This window comes from Camarhynchus parvulus, chromosome 12, assembly GCF_901933205.1.
Source record: "Camarhynchus parvulus chromosome 12, STF_HiC, whole genome shotgun sequence".
In the NCBI taxonomy this organism is placed as follows: Eukaryota; Metazoa; Chordata; class Aves; order Passeriformes; family Thraupidae; genus Camarhynchus; species Camarhynchus parvulus.
Window position 1 is genome coordinate 10,362,438 of NC_044582.1, and position 26,093 is coordinate 10,388,530.

The window sequence follows — 26,093 nt, forward strand, 5'->3', positions numbered from 1 at the left end:
TATTTAATCAAGATTTAGACCGCTCAATGCTAAAATATAATCAAGACAGCCCATGTAATCCAATCAATCAGCTGTAAATTTCTTTGCTGGAGTATTCTCTTGAGAAATCAAGTAAACCAGCCTGTTTGTTAATTGGTGTTTGTTGAAGAGCCAGAAGGAAGCCTCTTCAGAAGGACTGTCATTCATTTCCATTTTGTGAAATGGCTCATCAGGACTTCCAATTTAAGACCCTTGAGACACTCAAGCATTCAGGGTTGCAGTCCCTGTTTACTGAGGGAAAGGGGAGCACAAGGAGAGGAAGAGACCCATTTAACTCCACAATTTCTTTCTTAGTTCTGCCCCTCTTCCAGTGGGGATGGTGCTTCCCTCCCACCTGTAATCTCCTGCCTGGTGACATCCAGACCCAGGATCTTGGTGGCACTATTGTCTAAGCAGCAAGTAAGATTGTTTCTTTTATCACTCTGCCTGATAGGTCCCAGTTTCAATCAGCTCAGCTGGGAAGTGAACATAAAGATTTCTTACAGGTCATTGCCATAAATGGGTGTGAAAGTTTAACCAAGTCCTTTATCAGCCAGATGTCCCAAAACAGGAGCTAACACATCAGCCTGCCCAAACCACAGATAAACTCACTGAAGTAGCCTCAGTTCTGGATGTGCAAAGAAATCACAGAGGTCAAACATTCCATTTCTCCACCAGACAGATGAGGAACACTTTCACATGCTGAATGAGCTTTCAGGCTCTGGTTTTCAGCTCCTCATGCCCAGATGTGCCCAAGCAGGAGGTCCTAGCTGCTCCCCAGGGAACGGGGAGCCAAGCAGAGCCAGAACAGGCAACTCACCCACCTTGTGCCACCTGAGGGAGGAGAGGAGAGCAGAGCAGCCCAGCGATGCCAGCCAGGGCCCACCAGCACTCCTGGCCATCAGGCAAGACCAGGCTGACCTGCAGGCCCAGGACCAAGCTGGAAGTGCAAGTCAGGACCAGGTCTGGTGATGCTACCATGGAGAGATGAGCACAGAGAGCCCCAGAGAGGTTCAGAGCGGGATGTCAGCCCACAGGAGGGAGAGCAGACCCAGGAGGGCCATGGCTGAGTACAGGGACACCCTGAATAGAACCAAAAACATCTCCAGCATAGCTGAGACTGAGCCCCAGCCCACAGCCTAAATGGAGCCCTGAGCCTATGGGCACCGGGTGTGGGAGGAGACCTCACGAGAGGCTCATCAGGGTCATCAAGGCCACTACTGACCTCAGTGCTGCCCCAGAAACACAAGATCCTGCAATCAGGGCAAAGAGGGTCCTGCTGGGGGGGTCAGCAGGGGGACTGTAGCATGACTTGGCTCTAAGGTCCACAAGGGAATTCCTGTCTGGATAAAGCCATCCCGTTTTTCCTGATTCTGAGCAACACAGAGAAGTGCCCATTGTTCCCAAGTTGCTCCAGCTTTATTGGAACATCAGTGAGTCCAAAGCATGCAACACCCTTGTCCTGCAAAGCACACACCACATCTAGATTTTAAGGGTAGTTTCTTTGAGGCATATTTACGTTAAGATACAGATGCTGAGAAAGAGAAAGCTATGGTTTCCTGAGCTGTGGAGGGAGGGAAAGAGAGAGGATGTGGCTGTTTCAGGCCTCAGGCAAAGAATGCTGAAGGAAGAGAATTCAGGAAACATATAATCAGAATCAGTTCTGAGATATGGCTCAATTTATCCAAGAAGATTAAAGCTGGTATGATAGAAAGAATTAGATACTTTCTTCAGCAAGTCCCCAAACATACAGTTCTTTATAAATCTCACTTACAGGATTTCTGTTATAACCACAAGAGGAGGCCCAAGAAAATAAAACATTGGCAGTGGTAAGGTTTATTATTGTAACAAGAACTAAAACTGGAATGAAGGCATATGAAAAGATGAAGAAATCCAGAGGAAATCACCAGAGCATTATTAACTTCACTTCTGTCAAAGCTTCCCCTGAATATTTCAATTAGAAAGTGAACATGAAGCCATATATAAAGACAAGTCTTATAATATGTTCAGCATTACACACTGTCAGCAACATCTGGAAGCCTGTCTCAAGATGACTTAAAAAAACCTTATAGACAGACAATCTTCCATCTACATGCTTTTCTAAGCATGGAGCACTTCTTAAAAAAGGAGATTTGACTTTTCAGATATGAAAAAAATACCAACTGAGCCTCTAATTCTTTTAAGAGTTTAAGGTGGAGGGCTAACCATGAAGCAAATCATAGAGGAAACCTTAAAACCTCTAATAGTCTAATGAAATACCCAGCTAGCATGACCTCTTACCACGTGCAGTAGGTTAAATGGAGAGATGAGAGATGGATGTTACAGTCAGCTGGGGGCAGAAAATCAGTCAACTGCTCCAAACCTTAAAGGAGGCAGGAAACTCTTCCAGTTTATATATAGGGAGGGAAGAGCTTGTCATTGCCTTCCCTTCCACAGGTTAGAGAGCAAGGTTTGGCATCCTCTTGAGAGACACCATCTCCTGAAATTGGGACTCCTTTCTGCTACATCAGACTTCTGGGGAAAAGGGATTTAGGAGAAGCAAAGAATAAAACAGAGATGATTGGCAATGTTCTGACATGCAGTGAAACTCACTCCCCATTCCTTTATCTCCACAGCCATCACCACAGCCCTTCTGCACACTTAGTAACCACATTTCCAGGGGTCTGAGCTGTCCCAGGCACAGGCAGGATGCCTCAGCCATGAATGCTCCTGACATTGAAGTAAATCCTCTTTGGATATCTCACAGCTGTTCCTCTTTCTACCCTTTGACTGGACTCTGCTCTGTTTGTGGAAGTGACTTTGAAAGAATTTGACTGCTGATGCCAGTGGGGAACTCCCACGAAGGCAAGGAAGTTGTGTGCAAGTTGTTATTGGGGAAGGAACTTCTGAGCTCTGCGCAGAATGTCTCAGTGTAAGTGATGTTACATGTGATGAAGCACAGACTTCCAAGCTAAGGAACCCACCTTGTCCTCTCCCACACAAATTCCTAAGCATCTCCACCCACTGACCATTATTTTCTGCTGCTGATTTTTTTAGTCTTGAGCATGAAATAATGCAACAATTACTTTGGTGTGTATGAAGACTATTTAAACAAAAAGAGACAGGAAAATAATTACGCAACTAAAGACAAATCATTAACTCCCTACAAACTCACCTGAAATTCATGCCCAGACTTCTGTATTAAAAAAAATCTTTGGGTTTTTTATGCAAATATACAGATGTGTGGCTGCTACCATGATGCTGATTCATCACCTTTGCTGTTTATTGTATTGGAGAGGTTAGCTTTTACTCACATACGTATGCAATGGTTTTGCAGTAGCATTCTGAATTTCACCTCTGAGAAACAATGCTGGATTGACAGCACTGAAGTCTAATGCCTCTTGTTTAGCCATTTAAAGTCATGGAAGGTGCTGTACAGAAAATCTCCCTCATATAAACCCAATTATTCTGTAGGAGGAAGAAAAGAAGCGAGCAGAAAAGCTTCCAGTCCTTTGTCCCATTACAGAGGGAATTATAACACCAAGGAAATACGTTTGACACAAATTTGGCTTCCCATTCAGAAAAGCATTTGAGGCAATTTGCTGCCCCAAGCTGCCTTTATCTGAAAGGAAGAGAAATGAGGCCGTGTGAAAGCCCACGTTACCTTTTTCTCCTGAGCAGTGAGATTGGGTGTTCTCACGGGTGCATGGGGTATTCCTTTTCTCCGACCTTTGTTTTCAGGCAGGGGGTTTAGAGGGAGGCCACGACAGATTTCCTTCAGGCTGGTCATAGCTGCTGAGGAAATAGGAGGAGGAAAGGCAGGGCAAACTGGAGAGGTATGAGGAAAGGTACAAGGAAGAGGTGCAGGAAATGAAGATGCTGCACGATTCAAATGTGCCACCACTCCAGGGGGATCTCCAGGAGGACAGACTGTCCTCTGGCTTTGGCAACCAGGGCTGCCAGGCTGAGAGGGCAGCTGGTACAGGTGACACGCCTCCCTGCCCTGTGCCATGCCATTGGCTCTCCCCTCCTCCCCCAAAATGAATGATTCACAGCTTGCTTATTCTCTGGGTGCTTTGTCAACTGGTGCCGTGCTAAGGCACCAGAGAAAATTCAGTCACCTTCCAAATAACCTGATCCCCCCCAATGTTCACGTGAGAGTCATGGTCTGGAGCAGGAATATTGACTGAGACATCAAGAATTGTACATTTATGTTACTATAGCTTAGGAACTAATGAAAGTTAAGGATTATTCACATCATTGTTCATACACACTGCTCAGGTAAGATAGGCATTCTCTGTTTGACACCCCTTGGTATGGGCACTTCCTCAGATCTCACCAATTCATCTTCTAGACAACAGCAGTGGTTCATCATAACAGCAGAATTTCCCCCTTAGGTGTTAGCTCCTCTCAGCTCACAGGCATGAATGGATTTTCATAGCATTGAACTAGAAATGTACTCATTAGCACTGGAAGTGGATTTCTCAAGACAGGCAATAATTGGGAGGAATAATAAAGGCTTTCAGTCCTATGTCACTTTTATACCCTACAGTCAACAACAACTAGAAAGTCTTGTACTGCCATCCAGGCATCACAGGTAAATGAATGTATTTAACTTTGATTTTCCACTTAACAGTGCAATGTGAACTTTGCTCTCCATTCTGGCTTGTTGAAATGTAAAGAAGCTTCTTGACCGTTATTACATCCATTGAACTACAAGTACTACATTTTAACTCTGGAGAAATTAACTGGGCAACGCATTTCAGTTAGAAATGAGCCTAAAACCTGCAAATGAAAAAATACAGCATTTCCCCACAAAGGCAGCAATCAACAAGCAGTGGCAACAAAGCACAATTGTTAAATGACAGCCTCTCATTAATGTCAGATCTGCTTTAGCTGTAGGACATCCTGCACATCCCCAGCTCCCAGTGAAGATGCTCAAGTTGAAAGAACTCAGAGCATCCCAGGGGAGCTGAGCACACAGCAGACTCAGACCCTCTGAAGGATAATGTCATTTACAGCAGGAGAATTTTGTTTTGTAATTATACAGTATTTTAGCTGCTTTCAAACAAAAGTCAAAGATAAAAAAGAGACAGAAAACCCTCTATATTTTAAAGTTTTCTATTGAGTTTTCATATTAAAAACATACCAAAAAAATAAATAAAAGAGGAAGGTAAAGTCAGAAAATTCTACCCCAAAATGTAACCAGATAGCCCTGCCTTACATAAACATTCCCACCCCAAAGGGGTATAAATCTGTCCTTATTCTTCTTTGTTCAACCTACATTCTTCAAATCCCTTTAAGGTCTGATCCTGCACACACAGGGGGCACAAGAATAACCCTGTCTGCATTTGCACTCCCATCAGACCTGCTTCTCGCATGACACCAGCAGGAAGTTAATGGTGTTATACTGGTGAAGAGGGAGAGAATGAAAATGTGGGGAGCTCCCAAACACCCTGAATTAGGATGTTTTCTCGGGCTGGACACTTCCACCCCCTGATTGCCCGACATTGGAGTGTCTCTGTGTGCCAGAGTTCAGGGATTCAGGGATCCTGCCAGCGCAGCCCCCAGCTCCGGGCAGCCGCCATCCCCTCGCTGCCCGGCTTGTGGAGTGACCCCGCGGCGATCCGCAGCGCCCGGGGTGCCGGGGCAGGTGTCGTGTGCCGGCCGGGCTGGCAGAGGGTGCTGCAGGGACAGACGGACGCGGGCGCGCCCCCTCTGCGCGCACACACGGACACGCACCGGGACACACGCACGCACAGCCGGCCCGGCTGCGGGAGGAGAGGATGCGGCTGGAAAACAACGCCCGCAGCTGAGCCCTGCCAGGACCAGCCCAGCCCAGAGGAGGCGCGGAACCGACCTTAAAAAAAAATTAAATAAAGGCAGGAAAAAAAAAATAAACCCGCACATATAAAGCCCAGGAAAAAGATCACATGTTTTAATAATCCCCTTTGCAGCCAGACAGGAGCAGAGAGGAGGAGAACGGAGCAGAAGTGCCCGGTTAGGACGGAGAGATGTGCTAGATAGAGGTTGGAGGGAGCAGAGACAAAACTTGCCGATAACTAACCCGCCCTGGGAAGGGCAGGACCCCCCTCCCTGAGCCCTGCTGTGGCAGAGGGAGGAAGGATTCCGCTGCCCTCTCCCTCTCCCCGCTCCGCTGTGACGCTGGCGCCGCAGCTCCATCCCCTGCCCGCCCGGTCCCTGCCGGGGCCGCTCCAGCAGCGCTCCCCGGGGGCTGCCCGGGCACCGGCCCCGCAGAGCTGGCGCTGCGCTTGTTTTCCACTCCCCTGGCGCTCGCTGTGTGAAGCAAATCCCTTGGAGGTGGGGGAGAAGCGGCTTCCGTGACAGCGGAGGGAGGAGGGAAATAAAACAAAATAAAACAAACCAAAATAAAAAGAGAGAAGAGCCAAGAAAGCACTTGCTTCTCATCATCTCTCAGGGACCAAAGCCAACTCTTCTTCTTATGACCCCACGCTGCGGGGAGCGAAGGCAGAGAAGGCACCGGGGGGCAGCTGCTAACAAAGCGGGGTCCGGGCTGCCCGCACCCCCTCGCAGCCCGCGGGACGTGCCACGGGCCGGGCAGGGCTGCCAGGGCCGAGCCGGGCTCAGCCGGGCCGAAACTGCACCAAAAGCGAGGAGCAGAACTGAAAGTTTCGAAATAGCACCCGAAGGAGCTCCGGCCAAGGAGCGCAGCGAGCAGAGCTCCCCGCCTCGCGTCGCCCCCGATGGTGCATCCGAGCGGCTGCGCCAGAGATGTGAGCGTCCCCTGCCCGCTGCATGGACAGGGCTAAAGGCACCGAAACACCTCGCTATTTATTTATTTATTTATTGGAAGCAATGTATGGGTGACACCCAGAAGGCATCTGAGCCCTGAAAAAAAAAAAATCAAACCACCTCTGGACCCAAACGAGAAGAAGAATGAGGCAGCAGCCTTGACCCCGACACTGAGAGGAAAGAAAGAAAACACAGAAAAGCCATGCAAGCACCAAACCTGTAGATTACTGCAGGTCTTTTTTTGCTTCACTGAGGACAAATATTTTACTGACAGCCATGCAGCATAAAGGCATCATGTTGATTGTGTTCTTGGAATATTTTATTTCTGGACATGGAGAAGCAGGTAAGCAAAATAAATCAATATTGCCATTCTGAAACAATTTATCCTAAATTTAGCAAGGGGGAAAGGGATAGAAGTCAGGTCTGTTTGTGAAAAATAAATTGTGTCAATATCTTTATTTCAGATTAATTTTTACAAGGAATCTGTGTTAGTCAATATATACAAATGCCTCTTATTCCCTGCAATACCCAGCTTTATAGTTCAATGTCCTTCAAAGACTTATCATAGGATGTACAGGCTCATACACCCTTAAAAGAAAGCAGTGTGTCATTTTTGAAAACAAAAGAAGAGAGAAAGAAAGAGATAGATGGAGTGAGATATGCTGGATGTTTGTTTTGAGGATGAAACACTGCCTTCCTAGCCAGGACAAGAGTGAAATGACAACATCCTTGGAAAGCATCAGTGTAGGAATCTGAATTATTCTCTGTTAACTTAATACTGCATAATTAAAAATCAGAGACACTGTTTAGGAAATCTTAACTGAATAGTTAACATGCAGAGGACAGGATTAAATTTGCATTAGAGAAAAATGGATTACAACAGAAAGAGAAATTGATTAGTTGTGTGTACACATGTGAGTGTACAAATAAACACATATAGGAATGATACAGCTGTAATGGTATTTACATGGGCTTCTAAAAATACCTGGATTATGATGAAGACAAATTCCTTAAAGGAAAGGAAGCAAAGCACTGGATTTTTGTCGTTCCTGTTGTGGTTTAATATATCTTTAAGTTCAAAAAGGATTAATTGCAGGAATCAGGTCAGAAAAAATAAAAACAATTATTGATGAAAAACCGGTTCATCCTTGGTGACTTTTCCATTGAGATACTGTCTTGGAATCTCTCTTCCTGTACAGGAAAGTACTTCAATGGTTTAAATTTCACCTGTGTGCTCAGAGTATTGGGACAGGACCACCACTCCTCATGCAGTGATTTGAAAGGGCTCAGCCATCCTGCCAGTTCCAGTGGATTCAGCTCAGATGATTCCCTAGCCAGACCCCCTCTGATAACAGACAGCACATTTCCATAACAGTGAGGGTTATTTTCTTAAAAACTGAACAGCTCATGAATTTACCATCCTGTTGTATGACCCAGTAACTCATTTGGGGAAGGGGCTGTCACAGCGTGACAGGAATGAGGGGAGGGAGTACCTGCATCTTAATTCTCTTATTTTGGGCATTCCCTCGCTCCCCAGGCTCGGATGTAGGCTCCCTGCAGGATCCATATGGTGACATGCAGCACAGAAAGGTTGCAGAGATCTCTTGTGAAGCTGCTGACACTCTTGCAGAAGGCAGCCTGTTACAAACTAGCCTAAATCTGTTCTGCATCCAATTCACTAAGAGAAAATGAATCTTCAAGGAAACACAGCTCCCAGCTGGCTGCTTAGAAAGTGAATTTGCAGGGAGGGAGTGTGTTCTGTTTGGAGATAAACTCACTCAAAATAATAGTGTAGGACATAGTGAATAGCAGCAAAATAATTGGATATTGAAGGTGATGCTGCTAAGGATTTAACATCCATTTAAATAAGTATTTGGTGTTTGAATAAAAGGTTGCACAAACTATCAGCCTGCGAAAGCACAAGAGTTGCCTGTTAATTTTTTATTATTTTTTTAGAGATGAGACATGTATAGAGAAGTATTTTTTGGCATATTTCATTAGCCTATGGGGAGTACAAGGCACATAATACTTGTGGGGAATCCAATATTTGCCTTCTGCTGCCTCTGTGCAGAAAAGACAGTCTGGGTTGTCAAGATTGACTCCTTAGACCTTTAAACATAACGGTGAAAAAACACCCAAACAAAAAACCGAACACCTTGCTTATTAGGCTGGAGCAGTCAGTTTGGGTTTATACCATAGGATGTGACACTTGGACAATCCTTCCCCTTGTCTGATGTAGGTGGAAGGCATTATTCCCCTCAAATCAGCTCACAGAGATCTGAAACTCCTGCATGAGGGACACTTAGTGGAACTGACCACAGCTTGGGCTCTTGCTTCAGCCCCAGCCCTCCCCATTGCCCTGGGAGCAGCACCTGGGCCAGCCCTCATCCCAGTGGGAGCCCTGGAAAAGAAGGTGTGATGTAGCCAAAAATGGCCAAATTAGCTGCAGGACCTGGTTATTATCAGGGCTTGGTTTCATCTGTCTGAGATTGTTCAGCTCCTCTGCCAGTGAAGCTGCAGGTGCTGGAGCCCACTGCTGCTCCAGGAAGGATGGGGACAGGCACACTGCCCTGGCCCCAGCCTGGGATCTTGTTCTCCTATCCACGCCTCAGGTCATGGAGGCAGCTTGGTTTCACAGCACATCCTGAATCTCACCTCTGAGGTATTTTGACAGCAGGCTCATTAGCTCCAGTTATCAGAACTATCTTAGTGCAGAAATACACCAGGCTTCTCCTAAGGGGATGAAGACCTGCCAAACTTAGTGCATGTTGGCCCCAGACAAACCAAGAGTTGAACAGCTGTTGAAACCAGTGTTAAAGGGCAAAATTCTAGGTCTGACTAAGAAAAACTTGAGCAACTTAAGTCCCCAGAGTGGTTAGATTTAGAATAACATTTATAAGGTCTTGGTTATTAAGAAAAAAGCTGAACAGATATATAACAAGTGAAATCCAGGTTGGACATACATGTTGAAATTGTTTCATTAAACACACAGCAGAAGATGCCCAAAGGTTTTGCTCTTTCTGAGATACGTGAAATTTACTGTCCTGACTCACTGCAGGAGATTTGAACACACAAAATCATAAATCTGCATATGGAAAAGAAATAAAAATTCTAATTCAAGTCACTCAGAAAATATTAGGCATCTTTCCAGATATATCAGCAGGTTTTGGATGAGTTGCAATATGACCTTTCTTCTGTTGAGTAACCAATGGAGGGTGAAAAAGAAATGAAGAAAAAAATAATTGAATCTGGTTTTAGTTAATGTCTACAATGTTTTAGTGCATTACAAGGCTGTGAAGTAAGAGGTCTCTGTTTGAAATGGTGTCCCAGGAATATCAATAGTATGACCTCCCCTGAACTGTATGATTCCCTAATCATCAGATAACACCATTGTTACAACACGTGCTGGGCATGTGCCATTGACCTGCACTTTGTGGCACAGCTCTGAGGGACCAGAAAACAAACAAATAAATTAATCATACCATTCATGGAGCCAAACCACCTTCCATGGAGCAAAAGCTAATCAACCTCATAATAACAGGCAGTGCCCATGCCTAATCAAACTGTTTAATTCTCTATGAATTATTCAGTGAGTCCTCCTGGCAGTTGGGGTAAGTTGTGTGTTTGCCTGGCTTCTGTTTCTCTCCTGCAGCAGTCTCCCCTGGCTGTCCAGGCTCAACATTTCATGTTGTTTCCACAGAACCAGTGAGTGGTGGACGGGCTGCGCTATCCTTGTGGCCAAACAATGTTCTGCCAATTGATTTCTTTAAATACAAAGCTTTTAATCGACTGCAGATTTTGTTTTCCAATCTCTCTCCTTCTCTCAAACTCCCTTCTGCTAATTTGCACTTTGTTCTTCTCCCATTTTCCTAATGACGCAGCAGTTCAGACAGGAACTGTTTATTGATGTTGCTGCATTAGCAGGCAGAGCAGATAAACCTTCTTGTGACTGCTGTTCAGGAGAAAATACACCCTTCTTTCTTTTCAAGGCTCAGAAAAAAAAAACAGCTAAAAATTCAATACAAAGCTAATATTCCATTTATGGGAAATACAAAAAGCAGACATTCCCTTTAGAAAATGTTTCCTTTTCTGCTTTCTCACATTCTTGTCTGCACAGCTCCCCCTTATGCAGCTCCCTTAATTTAGAACTCCAGCATCCCATTTCTTCTATGAAAGCTTTAGTGGTGTCATCCATCAATAGATATGGACTTTCTTTTAATTACATGGTATATTTATACATAATCATCCATAATCCAATAACATTTGTAACACGGATCCATTCTTAATCAAAACTAAGTAACCTGACTCTAAGTCAGAACTAATGCTTGCTCAAAGCTCAGTTGTGAGACCAGTCCCACTAAAATTCTCTGGAGGCAAAGAAGACACCTTTGTGCAGCACTGGGCAAAATCAGTTAATACTGAATCTACTTTCAATACAGAAATTGCCTTCCTTATTTCCAGCAGTTTTTACCAAGCAGTTTGGACAGGAAGCTAAATGCCACCTGCAAAGACGTTCTTGAGGTGTGCACTTGTGGGTCATCCTATCTTTGCTTACTTCTGGTGGTGCTGAGAATCACCTGCTCAGCTGAAGGTGGGGAGCACAAAACAGAACTAACAGAGCCAAAAATTTTCCTTCCTCTCTAGATGGGTCTGCAGCTCCTCATGTCCATGCTGGCACAGGGAGTGGTGGTGGCACTGGGGAGGGGCTTTTCCCTTCCTTTGGCCTGAGGACTGTTAGGTAGTCTTGTAATCCAGGCACTGCTGCCCTCTGAGCTCTGCCAGGCTCCTGGGACTGGCATCATTGCAATACTAAAAGAAAATCATTGCCAGCCAACACACTTCAAATTGCCTTGGAGGTGGCTTCCACCTGTTTCCAAGAGTAGACAAGAGCACTTGTGGATGATCACCTTCCTGGCTATCTGGAGTTTTAGACTACCTTACACTGTATGTAAGCTAAAATGGCACCAACCACTGGTCAAAGGGATTCAATGGACATGCAATAACTATTTTGCATCCTAACTATGAATGCGAAATGCACGAGGTGTTTTAGAAAACAGCGTTCATGTCTGACCTTTCTTTCCTGGCCTGTGCAGAGATGTCACTGAGGAACTAAGGACAGAATCAACTCAGAAGCAAGCTGAAAGCATTTTTTCCCTTTGAACTTTCCTTTTGGAAAGGGGAATGTTCATCTCATTCAACAACATTTACAATCTGAGTACTTTCATAAGGCTGACTTGGACAACCCTTTCTTTAACCTAACTTGATATTTAAACTAATTTTACCTAAGAAAAAGCTGAATACAAATAGAGTAGAGAATTTAAAATTTGACCTAGAATGTTGAACTTACAGCTGACCTTTGAACTGCTCCTAGATTACCCAGGGTTTACAGCCATCCTATGTATCATTGGAAGGGTCATTTCCTGCAGGACCTAAATCCAATCATCTGACTTGTGACCTCTTGGATTAGATTTATGACCTTGCAAGGTCAGTCTTTAACTCCTTCTAGAGTGTTAAGTTGCAAAGAGAGCATTGTATGTCATTAGAAATGCAGCTTTCTCCAGAGCAGTAATAAGTTTTGGAATGACCTTTAATTCCAGTTCACAAGACACTACTGATTTTCAAATAACATTAAGACTTTGTAGTTATCCCTACCATTTCTTAATTTGGAATAAGTAAATATTTGAAGATACCAAATTTGAAGATACCAAATACATTGAAGATACCAAAAATTTGTCAGTATTTGCAAACTTGGCAGATAGAATGAAGTCACCAACTTCCATATCAAGGTATTTAAACCAAGGAGACACTTGATTTTCAGGTTTGCTACAAATTAATGACTCAGCTACTCAACATAGAAATACAGGCTTTCTTTACATGTTCATACGTGTAATTAGTGTCTATAACATGTTAGGCAGGAATCATCCCTTTTCTTAATGTATTGACAGTGTCTGGTCCAGTTTGACTTTGCTCTCTGATTACCATGAAAATAAAGGCATTGAATAGATGCACTCCTTCAATATGGAGTTTTACTAGAGTGAAAGTAAAAACCACAAGATTTCTCTGGTTAACCATAAAATTCAATAGACTGTCACAATTGCATTTTCAACAGAAATCAAAGTTAAGCACCATGCAGTTTTTCTAAAGATCAGTTTCTGAGTTAGGCACCAAACACAAGGACTAGATTTACTGAGGCACTATTCCAAAACTTTTGTGTGAAAAGATGAAGCAGCTCTCCTTCAAAGGTGTCCCCTTAAATGTCAGTCCCCAGGTGAGGGAGTTTGTGTTGTCACCTGGGTTACACAGTGAGAACCACCTGAGAAATTCTGCTTGTGTTTCTTTTCCCTGCCCTTCAGATCCCGCGAGGCCACGAGCCTTCCGCTGCAGCGGCCGTGCCTGCAACCCTCCCGTGGGGAACCTGGCCACAGGAAGGACACCAGTGACCAGCACCACGTGTGGCCAGAACAGCACGGAGCTCTTCTGCTTCTACCCAGAGCAGAACCTCCTCCACCACGTCTCCCCTGGCTGTGGGCAGCCCCGCTGCACCAAATGCAACATCAACCAGCCCGATAACTCCCACCTCCCTGCTGACATGACAGATGATTTCTTTGCAAACCCCGTCTCCTGGTGGCAGTCTGCCCAAGGGGTACACAGAGAAGAAATCAGACTGGACTTTGAAACAGAATTCTACCTGACCCACGTCATTGCTGTGTTCAAGTCACCTCGCCCAGCTGCGATGGTGTTGGAAAGATCCCAGGATTATGGGCAGACTTGGAGGCCCTACAAGTATTTCTCTGTCAACTGTACAGCTACTTTTGGGCTCCAGGATGATCTCATTGAGGAAGGTTCCATGTGCACTTCCAGGTATTCAGATGCAGTGCCCTGCACCAGAGGGGAGGTAAGCAATAATTGAGGTTTGGACTAAGTTTAATGTCAAACAGCTCAAGACTGCCAGAAAACCAGAGTGTATCTCTAAGAGATACTGTGCATATAGATTAAGAAGGGTATCCCATCCCTAAAGGCTTAGTGTCAAATAATTAAAGGGGAAGAAGAAGAGAAATTATATATACATCAATGATAGAAATGCTTTAGCAAATTTCTTTTATGAGAACTCATAGGATAATATGAACATTTCCTGATTTTACACTGCAGATGCCCAGAACTGAACTAGAATTCTAGCAAAGTAGATGTAGGGAAACACACATCTGTAGAGTCTGATTTATCCAAACCTTTTTCAATTTAGGATGGCATGAACTGCATGATCCTTCTTTTTCTTCTCCATATAAAAAGTCTTAGATGATTGGCTGACTTTTAAATACATCATTCCTCCAAGTTCAATGTTTTCTTGCTTGCTCTTTTCTTGCTGGTGGTGACTATGGCTGATTGTATCAAGCCACAGGTTACAGAAATGAAACTGCTTGGAAGCAGAGGTGGGAGTGAGCAGCCAGGATTCTCTTGGTATGAATACTCTGATTTGTTTTTAATCATACACAAAAGAGCGTTTCTTAAATAAATGTACAGTTGTTCTGATGAGTTCCTCTGACAAGAACATTAACTACTGATTAGAGCCTTTTCATTCACCAATCTTGAAACAGTTCAGATGGGAAAGACCATAAACATCATTGGTATCATTTTACAGAGAAGACAAAGTCACAAAGCAAGATTATAAGATATTCCTATAATTACAACAGAGGCTTGAATCTTTTCACGTCCTTTCACTTCCTTCTCTGTTCCTCAGAAAAGTCACAGTCCTTTTGGTTTTGATGTCTGGAGGTGGTCAGCAGATTCAGACTTATCTGCAAATTAAATTTAGGTGTGAGGTGAGTGGTCCAGATAGGCTTCAGAAAACCCAGTGTTTCAGCAGTGCACTTCAAAATGCACATGAGAAGAAACCAAGGTGCTATACCTGAGGCAGGGGCACAGCAGTAGGGAGAGATTGAATTCATCTTAGCTCTGTAACAGGCTAAGAAACATCTCTGCATATTAGAAACCTGGAACAGATCATCTGGAGTAGTCATTCTGCTGGTCAGTTATCATTATTCATTTCATGTCCGAGTCAAATGCAAGTCAAATGCATCCAAATGTCTTCTGTAGGGAGGTTACAATTTGCCACGTCAAGAATCTCAGCAAGTAATATGTTTTTCCATTCTTGTGTGCCTTCCAATCAAAAATCTGGAAGTACTTTGCAAAACCCAGCTAATGATCTTCAGCACACACACAAGGGTTCTGCTGCCATTTCACAGATGAGAAAAGAGCAGCACAGGAAGGTGAAGGGTTTTGTAAGAGAGGACAATTCTGGTTGGGTGAGGGACAGAATACAGGGTCTGAGGGAAATGCCTCAGCCTTAAATACAAAATAACCCTTCCCCCTCTAGTACAGTATCCCCTGCACTAGGCTGGCTTTTGTGCTTACTTAACCTTGGGGAATATCATTAAGACCATGTGCTGCTGCTACAACAAATCTGAGAAGTGGATGACAGAAAATCAAATAATAAAACATTCATCCAAAGCAAGCCTTTGTCAAGTATCAAAGTGATTCTGTCAATTTGGGTGGCAGCTACACTGAAATGAGTCTGTGTGTGCTTAATCAATCTATGGCATGGCAGGAGATGTCAGGAAACAATCGTAACAACAAGAACAGTCCTAAATTTACAGGTTACCCTTGCAGATCCCAAATACTTGCAGGAACATGAATTGAATCAGTGCAGAGGTCACTCCCTCCATGGGAGAAGTGCTGAAGCTTTAAAGCAGCACACAGGAATTGGTGTGGCAACTTAACAGAGGATAAGACAAATACTGTTTCACAGCACGTTAACCAAAAAGGGTTGTCAAGCTCTGGACAGGCTTTACAGAGACCTCTCAATCAATCCATGAAATGTCCCTGTGGCAAGGGTGCAGAAGCACCAAGTTTTCAGGTCAGCAGTGTGACATAGCAGATTCTTTTGTGAACTGAAATAAAGGAAGGCAGAGTGTGGCTATTTACAGTGACACCTGATCAGGTTTGCCTGAGTGACACTGCTGCTGTTACTGCAGGTCTCAGGGGAGTTTGCCCACACACCTCAGAACTGCAATTTTACACCTTGTTTTGAAGATGTCACAAATGTCACCAGGGCATCCCCTCAAGCACTGACTCCAGTGACTTTGAAAGCAGCTGACTGAATCCCCACCAGGATTTCCTTCAGTCTTCTCTGCTTCTTTTTCACCTCCACTCTGACCTACCCAGTTACTGATTCTGGCTAAGCCTTGCATTGCTGAGGGGCTCATATCACAAGCTGACAGCACATCTGAAATGATCAAAACTGTTCCAACTTAAGTGCTAATTAATGCTCTGACATAAATGCCAGTTTTCTTTACTGAGAGGTTTGAAGTCATTTTCACCACATGAGACTCAGGTTATTCTTGTGTCCTATTGATTTGGAGAACAGACACAAATTCCTTTTTTAACAGGGCACAAAAGGAATAAAAAAAAAAATTAAACCCATGCTGGGACACATCATGAAACAAGATTTCAGGTCAACTGGCTTCCAGAACTGAGAATGTAGGCATGAAAAGAGAAGGTGCTGGAGCTGCAGTAACCTACAGACATTTTTAAATATCTATCTGAGATAGATCTCATTCAGCACATTATGGCCACCAAGACCAGAAAGAGTTTCTTCCTAAAAGCAAGGTAAAAAATTTGTCAGAAGGGAAAATTTTAGGAGACTAGGCTGGAGCAAAAGACATTTGGATGATTGACATGACAATGTCACAGCAGAATGTAAATTAAGGCATATCCCTTGTCTCTGGTAGATTGTCCCTTATTTTTCACCTGTGACAAGGTCACATATCTCCACTCCATTTCAGATAAGATACATCTGAGACAGAAAGCATTAGGGAACACCTTATATAGAAATGCAAGAAGATGACTCTCTAATACAGATTTTCCATTTTTTTTTTACTCGAGCATTTGTTAAATCCCTTACTCCTGTTCAGATCCAGAGCACTTTAGTAGATAGAATCTATCTGTCTGAAATCCTAGGATCCTCATCATTAGTTCATGAACTAAAACCAACATCACATTTTCAAGGTCTGTTCATCATCTGTAAGTCCATCTATAGGGAATATTGGCATGGAGTATTATAAATCAACTGAGACCTTTTTTACCCACTTGTCCATCCATCTGTTCTTCTAACTTAAAAACACTATATAGTCATGGAGCCTAAAATGAGCCTCCAGGTCAGCTAACTTAAATCAAAACTTTGGCCTAAACAAAAGGAGAAATTAACAGAGCATTGGATCAGGCATCGATGTGAGCTGCACTTCAAACATCATGTGGGGAGAAAAAGGGACTGAAATGTTTGAACCTGCATCCTGACAGCACGTGCATTCAAGGATCTGAGATTAATCTGAGCACGTTTTTAATAAACTGGAATATCAGGAAATGAAAACAAATGTTCTCCTCCATTGAATGTGATGTTTGCATGAAAGGAAGACATTAGCATGCAAAGTGGGGTGGAACACTGACCTGCTCATAACCACTAGGCCCAGAAGGAGACCCTTCCCCTACTGGGTCTAGCCAGTGGAAGGGAGTTCTGAATCAAAGTCTGGTTCATTTATGTGAGTGTCTGTGTGACAGATGACACCAATGAAGTGTGATATAATAAACCCATTACTGGAATTCACTGGGGGCTGGAAGAATTGTGTATGCCTGAATTAAGGAACTGGTTTCTATGGCAACATGTTAAGTGTGCCTTGCACAGGAGACCTGTTCATTCTCCGTTTTGTATCCTGTGGTGACCTCTTTAGGGACAGGAGTCCCCAGCAGTGCCTTTTGTCAAAGATGAGTGGACCCTCTGTAGCTAAAAGACATTTAATCACTCTTCTAAACACACTCCCCTTGGTGAATGCCAGACCAGGACAGGTTGTGATGGGTGCAGTTCTGTCTGCTTCAAAAGCCACCAGAGAGAAGCCAGAGTCAACTCTGTGGAAGGTCTTTTCTTCTGCACTGACACTGAAGCTCTGCTGCCTTTCTCCATCCATGGGGACCTCCTGAGCAATAGCTGTGGCACAGGGGACCACTTGCACCCAAGCACCAAACCAGGCCAGGGATGCATGGATCCTGCTCCAAGGACCTGCATTTTCCACTGTTGTTTCTCAAGCTTCTCTTTTACTGTATTCATGCCAAACCTTTTGATAAACAAAGTATTCCCTGTGTGCTCACACACACCCACACCCCTCATTAAATGGCAACATCAATAATTCAAGAGGTCACCACTGAGGCTTCAGTGACTTCTTAGAGTTCTGATCTCATATGGCAGTGGGGTAACTGGAAAGAAACCTGCTCAGCACATCACAAGGTTGAATTCCCAATGGCTAGGATTCAAAGACTAGTGTTTGAATGGATTCAAAGTCTTGCACTTCAGTCGATTATCCAACAGTCACCAGGACTGGCCTCTGAAAGTTGCATGATGCTCTGGTTATTCCAACTTCCAGCTGGGTTATTCCAGCTTCCATCTGGAAAGGATTCCAGGAGGGATTAGTCACTAGTGTAGGTAAGTGCCTGGTTGGTATGATTAGGGCTGTCTGTTCAGCATTTTGTTTAACTTGAGCTGCAGAGCAGACAGAATGCAGAGGCAAGTGAGAGGAAGCAGTGAACAGCAGCAGTGTACACAAGCTGATAGCACTGCCAGGCCCTGCTTCCCTGGAGGAAGAATTAAGGGGCTCAAGGATTTGTGTCTGAAGGGAATTTGAACTGACTCAGACTAGCCCAGCAAGCCCATCCCTGGCAAGTGAACTTGAGGAGGGCACCAAGTGTCCTACTCTGACCTGGTTTGTAATGAACCATTTCAGAAACGTTTGGAACATTATAAATCAGCCAGAAAGACACAGCAGTGGGGTTTTTTTAGCATTGCTTCTGCATTTTCTGAACATACAAGGCAGCAGATATCAACTTATTTTTTCTTCTCACCTTTTTTTATAAAACCTTAGTGGAGTTGAAGCCATTGTTTTTTTTATCCAGGTTTCAAGTGTGAAAAAAAAATGTTGCCTAAAATGCTATGAAATGTAGTAATTTATTATTGTAATTTTCAAACTCCACACAAAAGAACAATTAAATATTTGCTCTAGAGTTGTCCACACATCACTGTGACAGTGAGATTATACATTTAGCCAATCTGTTCATGTGTAAGATTTCAGCCAAGACCTAGAGATATAAATGGCCCCACTTACAAGAAATGGATGCTCTCCCATGAGATCACAGCTTGGTTGACATGGGTTGACACTGATGGTGATGGGGTGTTTTAACTTTCCCTGACAATCAGGCAAACAGTGAAATGAGTCTCCCTGTTCTCAGCCCAGTTCCCAGTTAGGCTGTAGCATCACAGAGCTCCTGTGCCACCCTTTGCCATTTCAGAGCAAGCACCATCCCTTGTAATGAAAAAGGACATTGCATTTTGTGGGATGCATTTTGTGGGAGTATGGAAATGTTCTCAGATCCCCACACAAGGGGCTGCCTCATGGAAAGGAAGGAGTTTTGCCCATTCCCTGTATACAGACTGAAAGGTGAAAGATTTTCTGTCAAATAATCTAGATTTTGTGTTCCAACTACATTACCTGTCTCATAGAGGGTACAGCTTCTCCTACAACCCTTGCCTTTCTGCATGGATGTACATCTGCAGATAACCTGAACCTACAGAATACAATTTGTTTGAGGAATAGAAAAAGTCTGCATGGCTCTTAGATTTGCCTGACTTCAATTATGCCATAATCATATTAGCAGCCGTGCCTAAATATTAATATTAAAATGCCACACCAGCTGGATTACTGGAATAACCTCAAAGCAAATGCAAACTGAAGGCACATCAATCCTTTCTGATTTGGAGAATACAGGATGAATTTAGGATGCCCCTGTCTTGGTGGTAGCTGAGTTTACCCAGATCAAAGAAATTTTAAAAATCAAAAGCACAATTGTTTCTTTATCAAGCTACCATATTCCATACTGGTTTCTAAGCTTTGTTCTCTGGAAGGATAGAAAAGCAGCAGATCTTAACTGAAAAACACCATTCCATGGGTTGTCAGAACAGATTTTCTGGGAGAAGAGTTAGATTTTCTCTGTGCTCCAAACAGCAAATCAGAAAAAAGACTACTGTATCACAAGATAGAAGTCCATCAAATAAAACAGAGGATATACGTCACTGGGTAGGAAAAATTCTGAGACAATTTCTTACTGTTCCTTTAAGAACGAAATCAACTCACATGAAAATCTCTTAATGAAGAGGATTTAGGAGCGATGAGAGTTTTTATTGCAGCTTCCTTCTGATGGACCCAATATAAGCACACAGACATTTCTCACCTCATTAACCCGAGTGTGTGCAACATGATGAACACAGCTTAAGGATGATTTGTAATATCAAATTCTTGCTCTGCATAAGGATCTTCTTTTACAGGAGGCCATGCATTGGCACTACCCTCCATTTATGATTCATATTCCTTGACCTTAGGCTATGAGTTTGCAAGAAGGAACATTTGTTGTGTCCACATCTCTTCTGACTAATACTGGCTAGAAGATCAGGTTAAGAAAACAGAATTAGATGCATCAGGAATGGAGAAGCAAAACCTATGGCAAGAAATCAAAAATCTGAGACACTGTCTCCGAAATGAAGATGATCTCTTGATTGTTGATAAAACAATGTGAGGCAGTGCCAACTTGTATACAGCAAAACCAGTCACCTAACAGTGGCTGCCTTTGAGCTTTGCACACTTACAGCATTTTCCAGACTTCCTTGCTCGGAGGAAGGTCAGGAGAGGACAGGGACCATCTTTCTGAGGCGCAGCTGACTGACTTTTGAGAATGAGAATGACAAATATGCGCTCGATGGCAGATATGCAGATAAGCATGAACATCCTACTCAGCATTCAGCTCCAGTGCCAGCTCCTGGTTATAAGAGAAACTTGTGACCTAGGATGGATTTCCACCAAGGGTTAAATTACAGAGGTGCTGCACACCTTCAGCTTCCACCCAGTTCAAGGGAAAGATTTCTAGGGTGTCCCTAAGCAGACTCAGTCACCATCAGATTTCCTTCTGCAGCTGTGCCTATGCTACTTTCATGACAGCTGCACACTGATATTTAGGGAAACAACTGGGAGATTTCAGAGCACTCCATTACAGCAAAAAAAAAAGAACAGAGCTTGCTACCAGATAGAGATTTCAGTAGATGAGAAATAACTTTCCAGTGAAAATCATGGGAAGCTCTTTTCAAACTTGCATCTTAATTAAAAGAAAACACTTTTTCATTATTCTCTCTTCATATATTTTATATGAATGTAATGGAAAACTGAAAATTCACACAGTATCTCTGGGAAATGAAAATGTAATAATATTTCTGTCTTTCTGCAAAAGGCAGAAGTCATATGTCTATCTGTATAGAAGGAACATGCTTCATAGGCTTTAGAATTACCAACCTTGTAAACTGAAATAAAAGAAACAAAAAACAGTGAAAAGGTGAAATGTCTCCTCCTACAGCTCATGACTCTAGGAGCTCACTAATACTTAGATCCATTTATAATCTAATCTTGAATACATTCATTCATCAACAGTTGAGATGGCCAAACTCTTATGTCTTGCCTGTAATTATTAAAATTGCATGTATGGATATCCATCTCCAGGAATTCTCAGGGAATTTTCCAGACACAAGTTTATTAATATTCCTCCCATTGCACAAAGTACTTGAATACCAATATCCCATTTTTATGGAAAGAAACAGTACATAAAACTGAGTTCCTACTGAAATCAATCCAGAACAGCATGAGGCCCTAGTTACTTGCTGAGCATTACAGTGAGCAATTGTGCTGGGGCTATGACCAAATAGTCGCATTCCCCACTCTGTATTTTCATCAAAGCAGTATCTTCTTCTTTTTTAAAGAGATAAAATTCTTCCCTAAATCATATAAAATTGTCAACATATATATATAGCCACCACCAATCTCTCTTTATTTAGGGAACTATCTCTCTTTCCTTAGGGAGCTATAAACCAAACACATTCATTTAAAACATAGTCATGCATTCATAACACAGAAAAACATTTAGGGAGTTGGTTTTGTTTGGTTATTTATTTATTTATTTACTTATTTTTAGCTAAATTATGCATTTATGGAAAAATAATTCCTTGGATGTAAGGTGAGATACCTGAGTTCTTTTTAAAAACTTTATCCCAATCTAGAATTATTTGAATCAACACATATAGTAGACTAATGAGGAGAAATTACGGGTACAAACATCTTTTTCTTGACAGTACAGCAATTTATATGTTAAGGAACCATTTTCTGACTGGCACTTTCATGTGAGACATTCAATCAAATATTAAAAATGAGGCAAGAGATGGTGATTACATTATGCAATTGCCTGTGCCCAAGGATTTTAACCACCAATATTTCAAGGAGAATGGGACATGCAGAAGAGAGACAAATTCCATTTTCTAGTTTTATGCATTTGTGAAATAAATGCTAAACTGATTTAATTATGAAATCAAACTGCTACCTCTATGCAAAATGTAGCTCACCTAAACCTATTTATATTGGCACAATATATCTGCTGATCAAAATGTCTTTGATTTTTAGAAAGTTAAGGAAGGTTAATTCCTTACTGGAGGTTGAATCCTAGAAGAACGTTTAGGCAGCTCCCAGAAGACCTCAGCAGTGTTATGTCACCCAAATCAGATCTTTAGCACTTAACAAGACTTGCCTTGGGAGAAATAAGGACAAGCAAATCCAGTCTCACCAGTGAGCTTATCCCAGACAGAAATGTGTCATGAATTAATCATACAAACAAACTCTTGTACCTCAGCTGGAATGGAATACTGGTTTTTTTCTTAAAAGGATGCCACAATCCCTATGGGACTTCCAAGCTATTAATGTCTATACTCACAAATGATGTTCAGCGTTCTAATGGGATATGGAAAATGCCAAAGCAACTCCTCTCAGGAGAGCCAAGGCCAGAAATGAAAATATTTGCAAAACAATAAAGCCACAGGAAACCAAACCTTTTTCTAAGCTGTCAAGCAAAGAAGCAAGAAACAAAACAGCTTGGTGAAAGCAAGTGGCCCTTTGGTGAGAGAAGAGCCCCTGACAGCTGCTCTTTGCCTAAAGACCTCAGTGCTCTCAGAATGCCAATTATGACATGGGGACAATGGATAATTGACTGGAGACCCCAAAATATGAATCCATTGGTTCAAACTTGTTATACCATGTACAAAATAGGTTTCTAGTAATGCACAGGATTTTCTTCACACTCACCATAGTACAGTGCAAGACTATTGCAATCAAGGAAATGTATAGTGCCAGAGAGAAAAAAGAAACATTTTGGCCATTATCTGCTGATTTTTTCAGACAGACCCAGTAAAAACTCTTTCTTCACCTCATTCACCCTTCCTCTCTATCTCCTGTGAGGAGTCCCATAGCTGCTCACATCTGGGATCTCTGGCACAGACATGGGGCCTCTTGCCCAGCCTTGTGTAGTGTACAAAGCAAAGCGACACAGAGTCCCCAGGCAGTGCAAAGGAGAGTGACTTTATTGCAAGAACCAGGCCTTTTTAAGCAGTTTTAGCATTTTACACAGTTTTAAGACACAACCAGCCCAAGCCAACCAAGCACCACGATGTGGACACGTGGCAGTCACGCAGTGCGGCTCTCACAGCTCTCTCATCTCTCACGCCTCTCGCAGCTCTCATATCTCTCACAGCTCTCAAATCTCTCTACCCCTATTCCAGCTGGGTCACTCTCCCATATTTCCCTTCTGCCTAGCCTAAGCAGCAGGCCTGAGCCATGATTTTATAAGGGTAACCAGGCTTTCCCTATATGCGACAGTATAAGGTCACTGGCAGGAGCAGAGCAGATCTTGCAGAAACCAATGCTTTATCAGTTACCTTTCAGATATCTATTTTATGGAGTGAAGTACCTCTAGCATTTGTGTTCTCAAGCCACTTATCTGGTGGGTATCCTCTGGAGGTCCATCTGAAAGGAGATGCCATTTTAACTAAGCATGTATATTAGAGAAACCACAGATAAGAATGCTAAGTGTGAGAACACTTTAAAAAGTGTGACCTTATAAAAGCTGGTGACTAAATACACTGCTTTACCCTCAATTCCTCTGGTTTATGCCAATTTAAACAGTTTCACAAGGACTTTTAACCATTTTTTGATATCTCTCAACTCAGCAGGCTCTTCAGAACTATTCCACCCAGTTCCCTGCCTTGGTCTTAGTTTAGCTGACCACTTTGGAAGGAGATGTGTGTGTCTGTACACAACCAGGTACTTAGGACCCTGAGAATCCACTCCAACTGTGTGTGATCCACAGGGGACTGGGGAAGAGACAGGGCTCATATAATGGTTTCCACCAAAAGATCAGACCATCCTGGATTAGGGGAACTGGACAGATATGCAGATTTGGTCTTTGTCCTGTGAATCCACCAGTAAAGGGAATGCTGGGCACCTGGACAAAACAGAATGAGCCATTTGCTTATGGTTCCATTGACCAGGGGAATGCAGACATCAGGGTGGAAACGCCTGGGCTATTTTGTCATGGCTTCATTGGTCAGGGGAATGTGGGCACCTGCGCTGCACAGCCTGGGCAATCTGCCCACAGCTCTATCAAACAAGGAGCTATGGGCATCTCTGATCTCACCAAGCAAAGGCAGCTTTGTAAGTAGCTGACAGTATAAGAGAAGAGAATTAAAAGGAAAAAAAAAAAAGAGAACAGAGTTAATCAAATAGAAAACACTGTGGAGAAGTGGAAGAGGTACCACTGCCTTTGCTGGGTTCTGTGCAAAGCCTGGCAGCTCATTCTGTCAATTAAGGGTATTTGTCTCCCCATGTGCCATCACCATGCAACTGAACTATCTCCTAGGCATGTACCACGAGCTCTTTTGTGGCTTCTGCAAGCTAAAAGGAGCAAAAGTATTTTACATCCTATAAACATTTAAACTGATCAGTTCACTGGGAAGAAAGAAAAAGCAAAACAGAGAGAGAAAAAGGGAATCCCTATGGAAACAAAGATTTCACTCTGCTAATACTAACAGAGTGAGTCAGACAGAGACTGTCACCACTTATGAAGCAGGGCCAAAGAATCCCAAGGGTAAGTACCTCTGCCATGATGGAAAAATTCAAGCAGATGAGAAAACTGCTGTCAAATTGGAGTTAGTACATCTAAGGCTGGAAACAGTGCTAACAGTTCTGTATTTCACTGGCCAGGACTGTGGTGAAGACCTCCATCATCAACCTCTCCCAAAAGCAACAGAAACAAGCACGCCCCAAGTGATAGAGAAGGGTAGAGTGCTGGTGAGCTAAAATACAACAGTCACTGTTAAACACCAAATTAGAACTGTGATGCTCAAAGCCCAGCTGTTGCTGCTCTGGAGAACTATCAAACAGCAAAACTGCTGTGACAAAAGAGTAACAACCTGCAGAGAGCCAGCAGGCACCAAGCACCTCGGGTCCTGTGACCTCACTGCTCTGTAGCTGTTTCTACGTAACAAACCACCTGGCTGTGTGCAGACAGGGCTCCTTCAGTGCTCACTTGCCCTAAGCTAAGCTGTGTTTCCACCATAGTTCAAGTGACCTACGAAAAAAGTCTGATCACAGTTTCCACTTCTTTCATAGGTGCCCTTAGTGTCTTTATTCACCTGACTGTAGAACTCATGCTAAAGTCACACTCCTAAAATGCTTCCAGAAATTGGGGTGGCATTAACACTGCATTTATACAAATAAACCTCGGATTTCTCTGAGTGACACTATTGTCACTGGGCTCAGAAACACAAGGAAGTAGAGTTATCTTGTCCTTGACACATTGCCTGAACTGCAAGAAGTGTGGGCTTTCTGCTTTTTCCTAAAGATCATCTTGGGATATTTTTTGTGTGTATGCAGTCAGTTCTGGGATGTGAACTTTCTCTCTTTCAGGTGATTTATCGTGCCTTAAGTCCGGCCAACAAAATCGAAGACCCTTACAGCCCTGAGGCTCAGGATCTCCTGAAGCTCACCAACCTCCGCCTGCTCCTGTTAAAAAGACAGGAATGTCCCTGCCATGGCTCAGGATTGGTAGAGAAACCCCAAAGATTTGCCCACTATGCTATTTATGACCTGATCATCCGGGGCAGCTGCTTTTGCAATGGGCATGCAGAGGAATGTGAGCTTGCCAACAGGACAGGAGTCATGGAGAACATGGTGAGTTCCAGACATTTATCAGCTTAGTTGACTTGCTACTTGCTTCTGCTGCCTCAGCCTAAATGTACATTTTATGTGTGATCCTGTCCCAGCCTCCCTAAGCTTATCAAACAAAGGGCAGCACAGTCAATCCAC

General features: G+C 43.2%; 2 protein-coding genes across 2 annotated transcripts in view; one reads left to right on the plus strand and one right to left on the minus strand.

Moving 5' to 3' along the window:
* The window catches only part of UROC1 (urocanate hydratase 1), a 35,739-nt gene extending 31,952 nt beyond the window's left edge, over positions 1-3,787 (minus strand). The window contains exon 1 of the mRNA XM_030956808.1: positions 3,662-3,787. Coding sequence (XP_030812668.1) covers positions 3,662-3,787 — 126 coding nt within the window. The remainder of the gene's footprint in view (positions 1-3,661) is intronic.
* Positions 3,788-6,241: 2,454 nt separating this feature from the next.
* The window catches only part of LOC115908445 (netrin-4-like), a 45,186-nt gene continuing 25,334 nt past the window's right edge, over positions 6,242-26,093 (plus strand). The window contains exons 1-3 of the mRNA XM_030957010.1: positions 6,242-7,114; positions 13,125-13,666; positions 25,695-25,958. Of these exons, the coding sequence (XP_030812870.1) occupies positions 7,048-7,114; positions 13,125-13,666; positions 25,695-25,958 (873 nt within the window). The 5' untranslated portion in view covers positions 6,242-7,047. The remainder of the gene's footprint in view (positions 7,115-13,124; positions 13,667-25,694; positions 25,959-26,093) is intronic.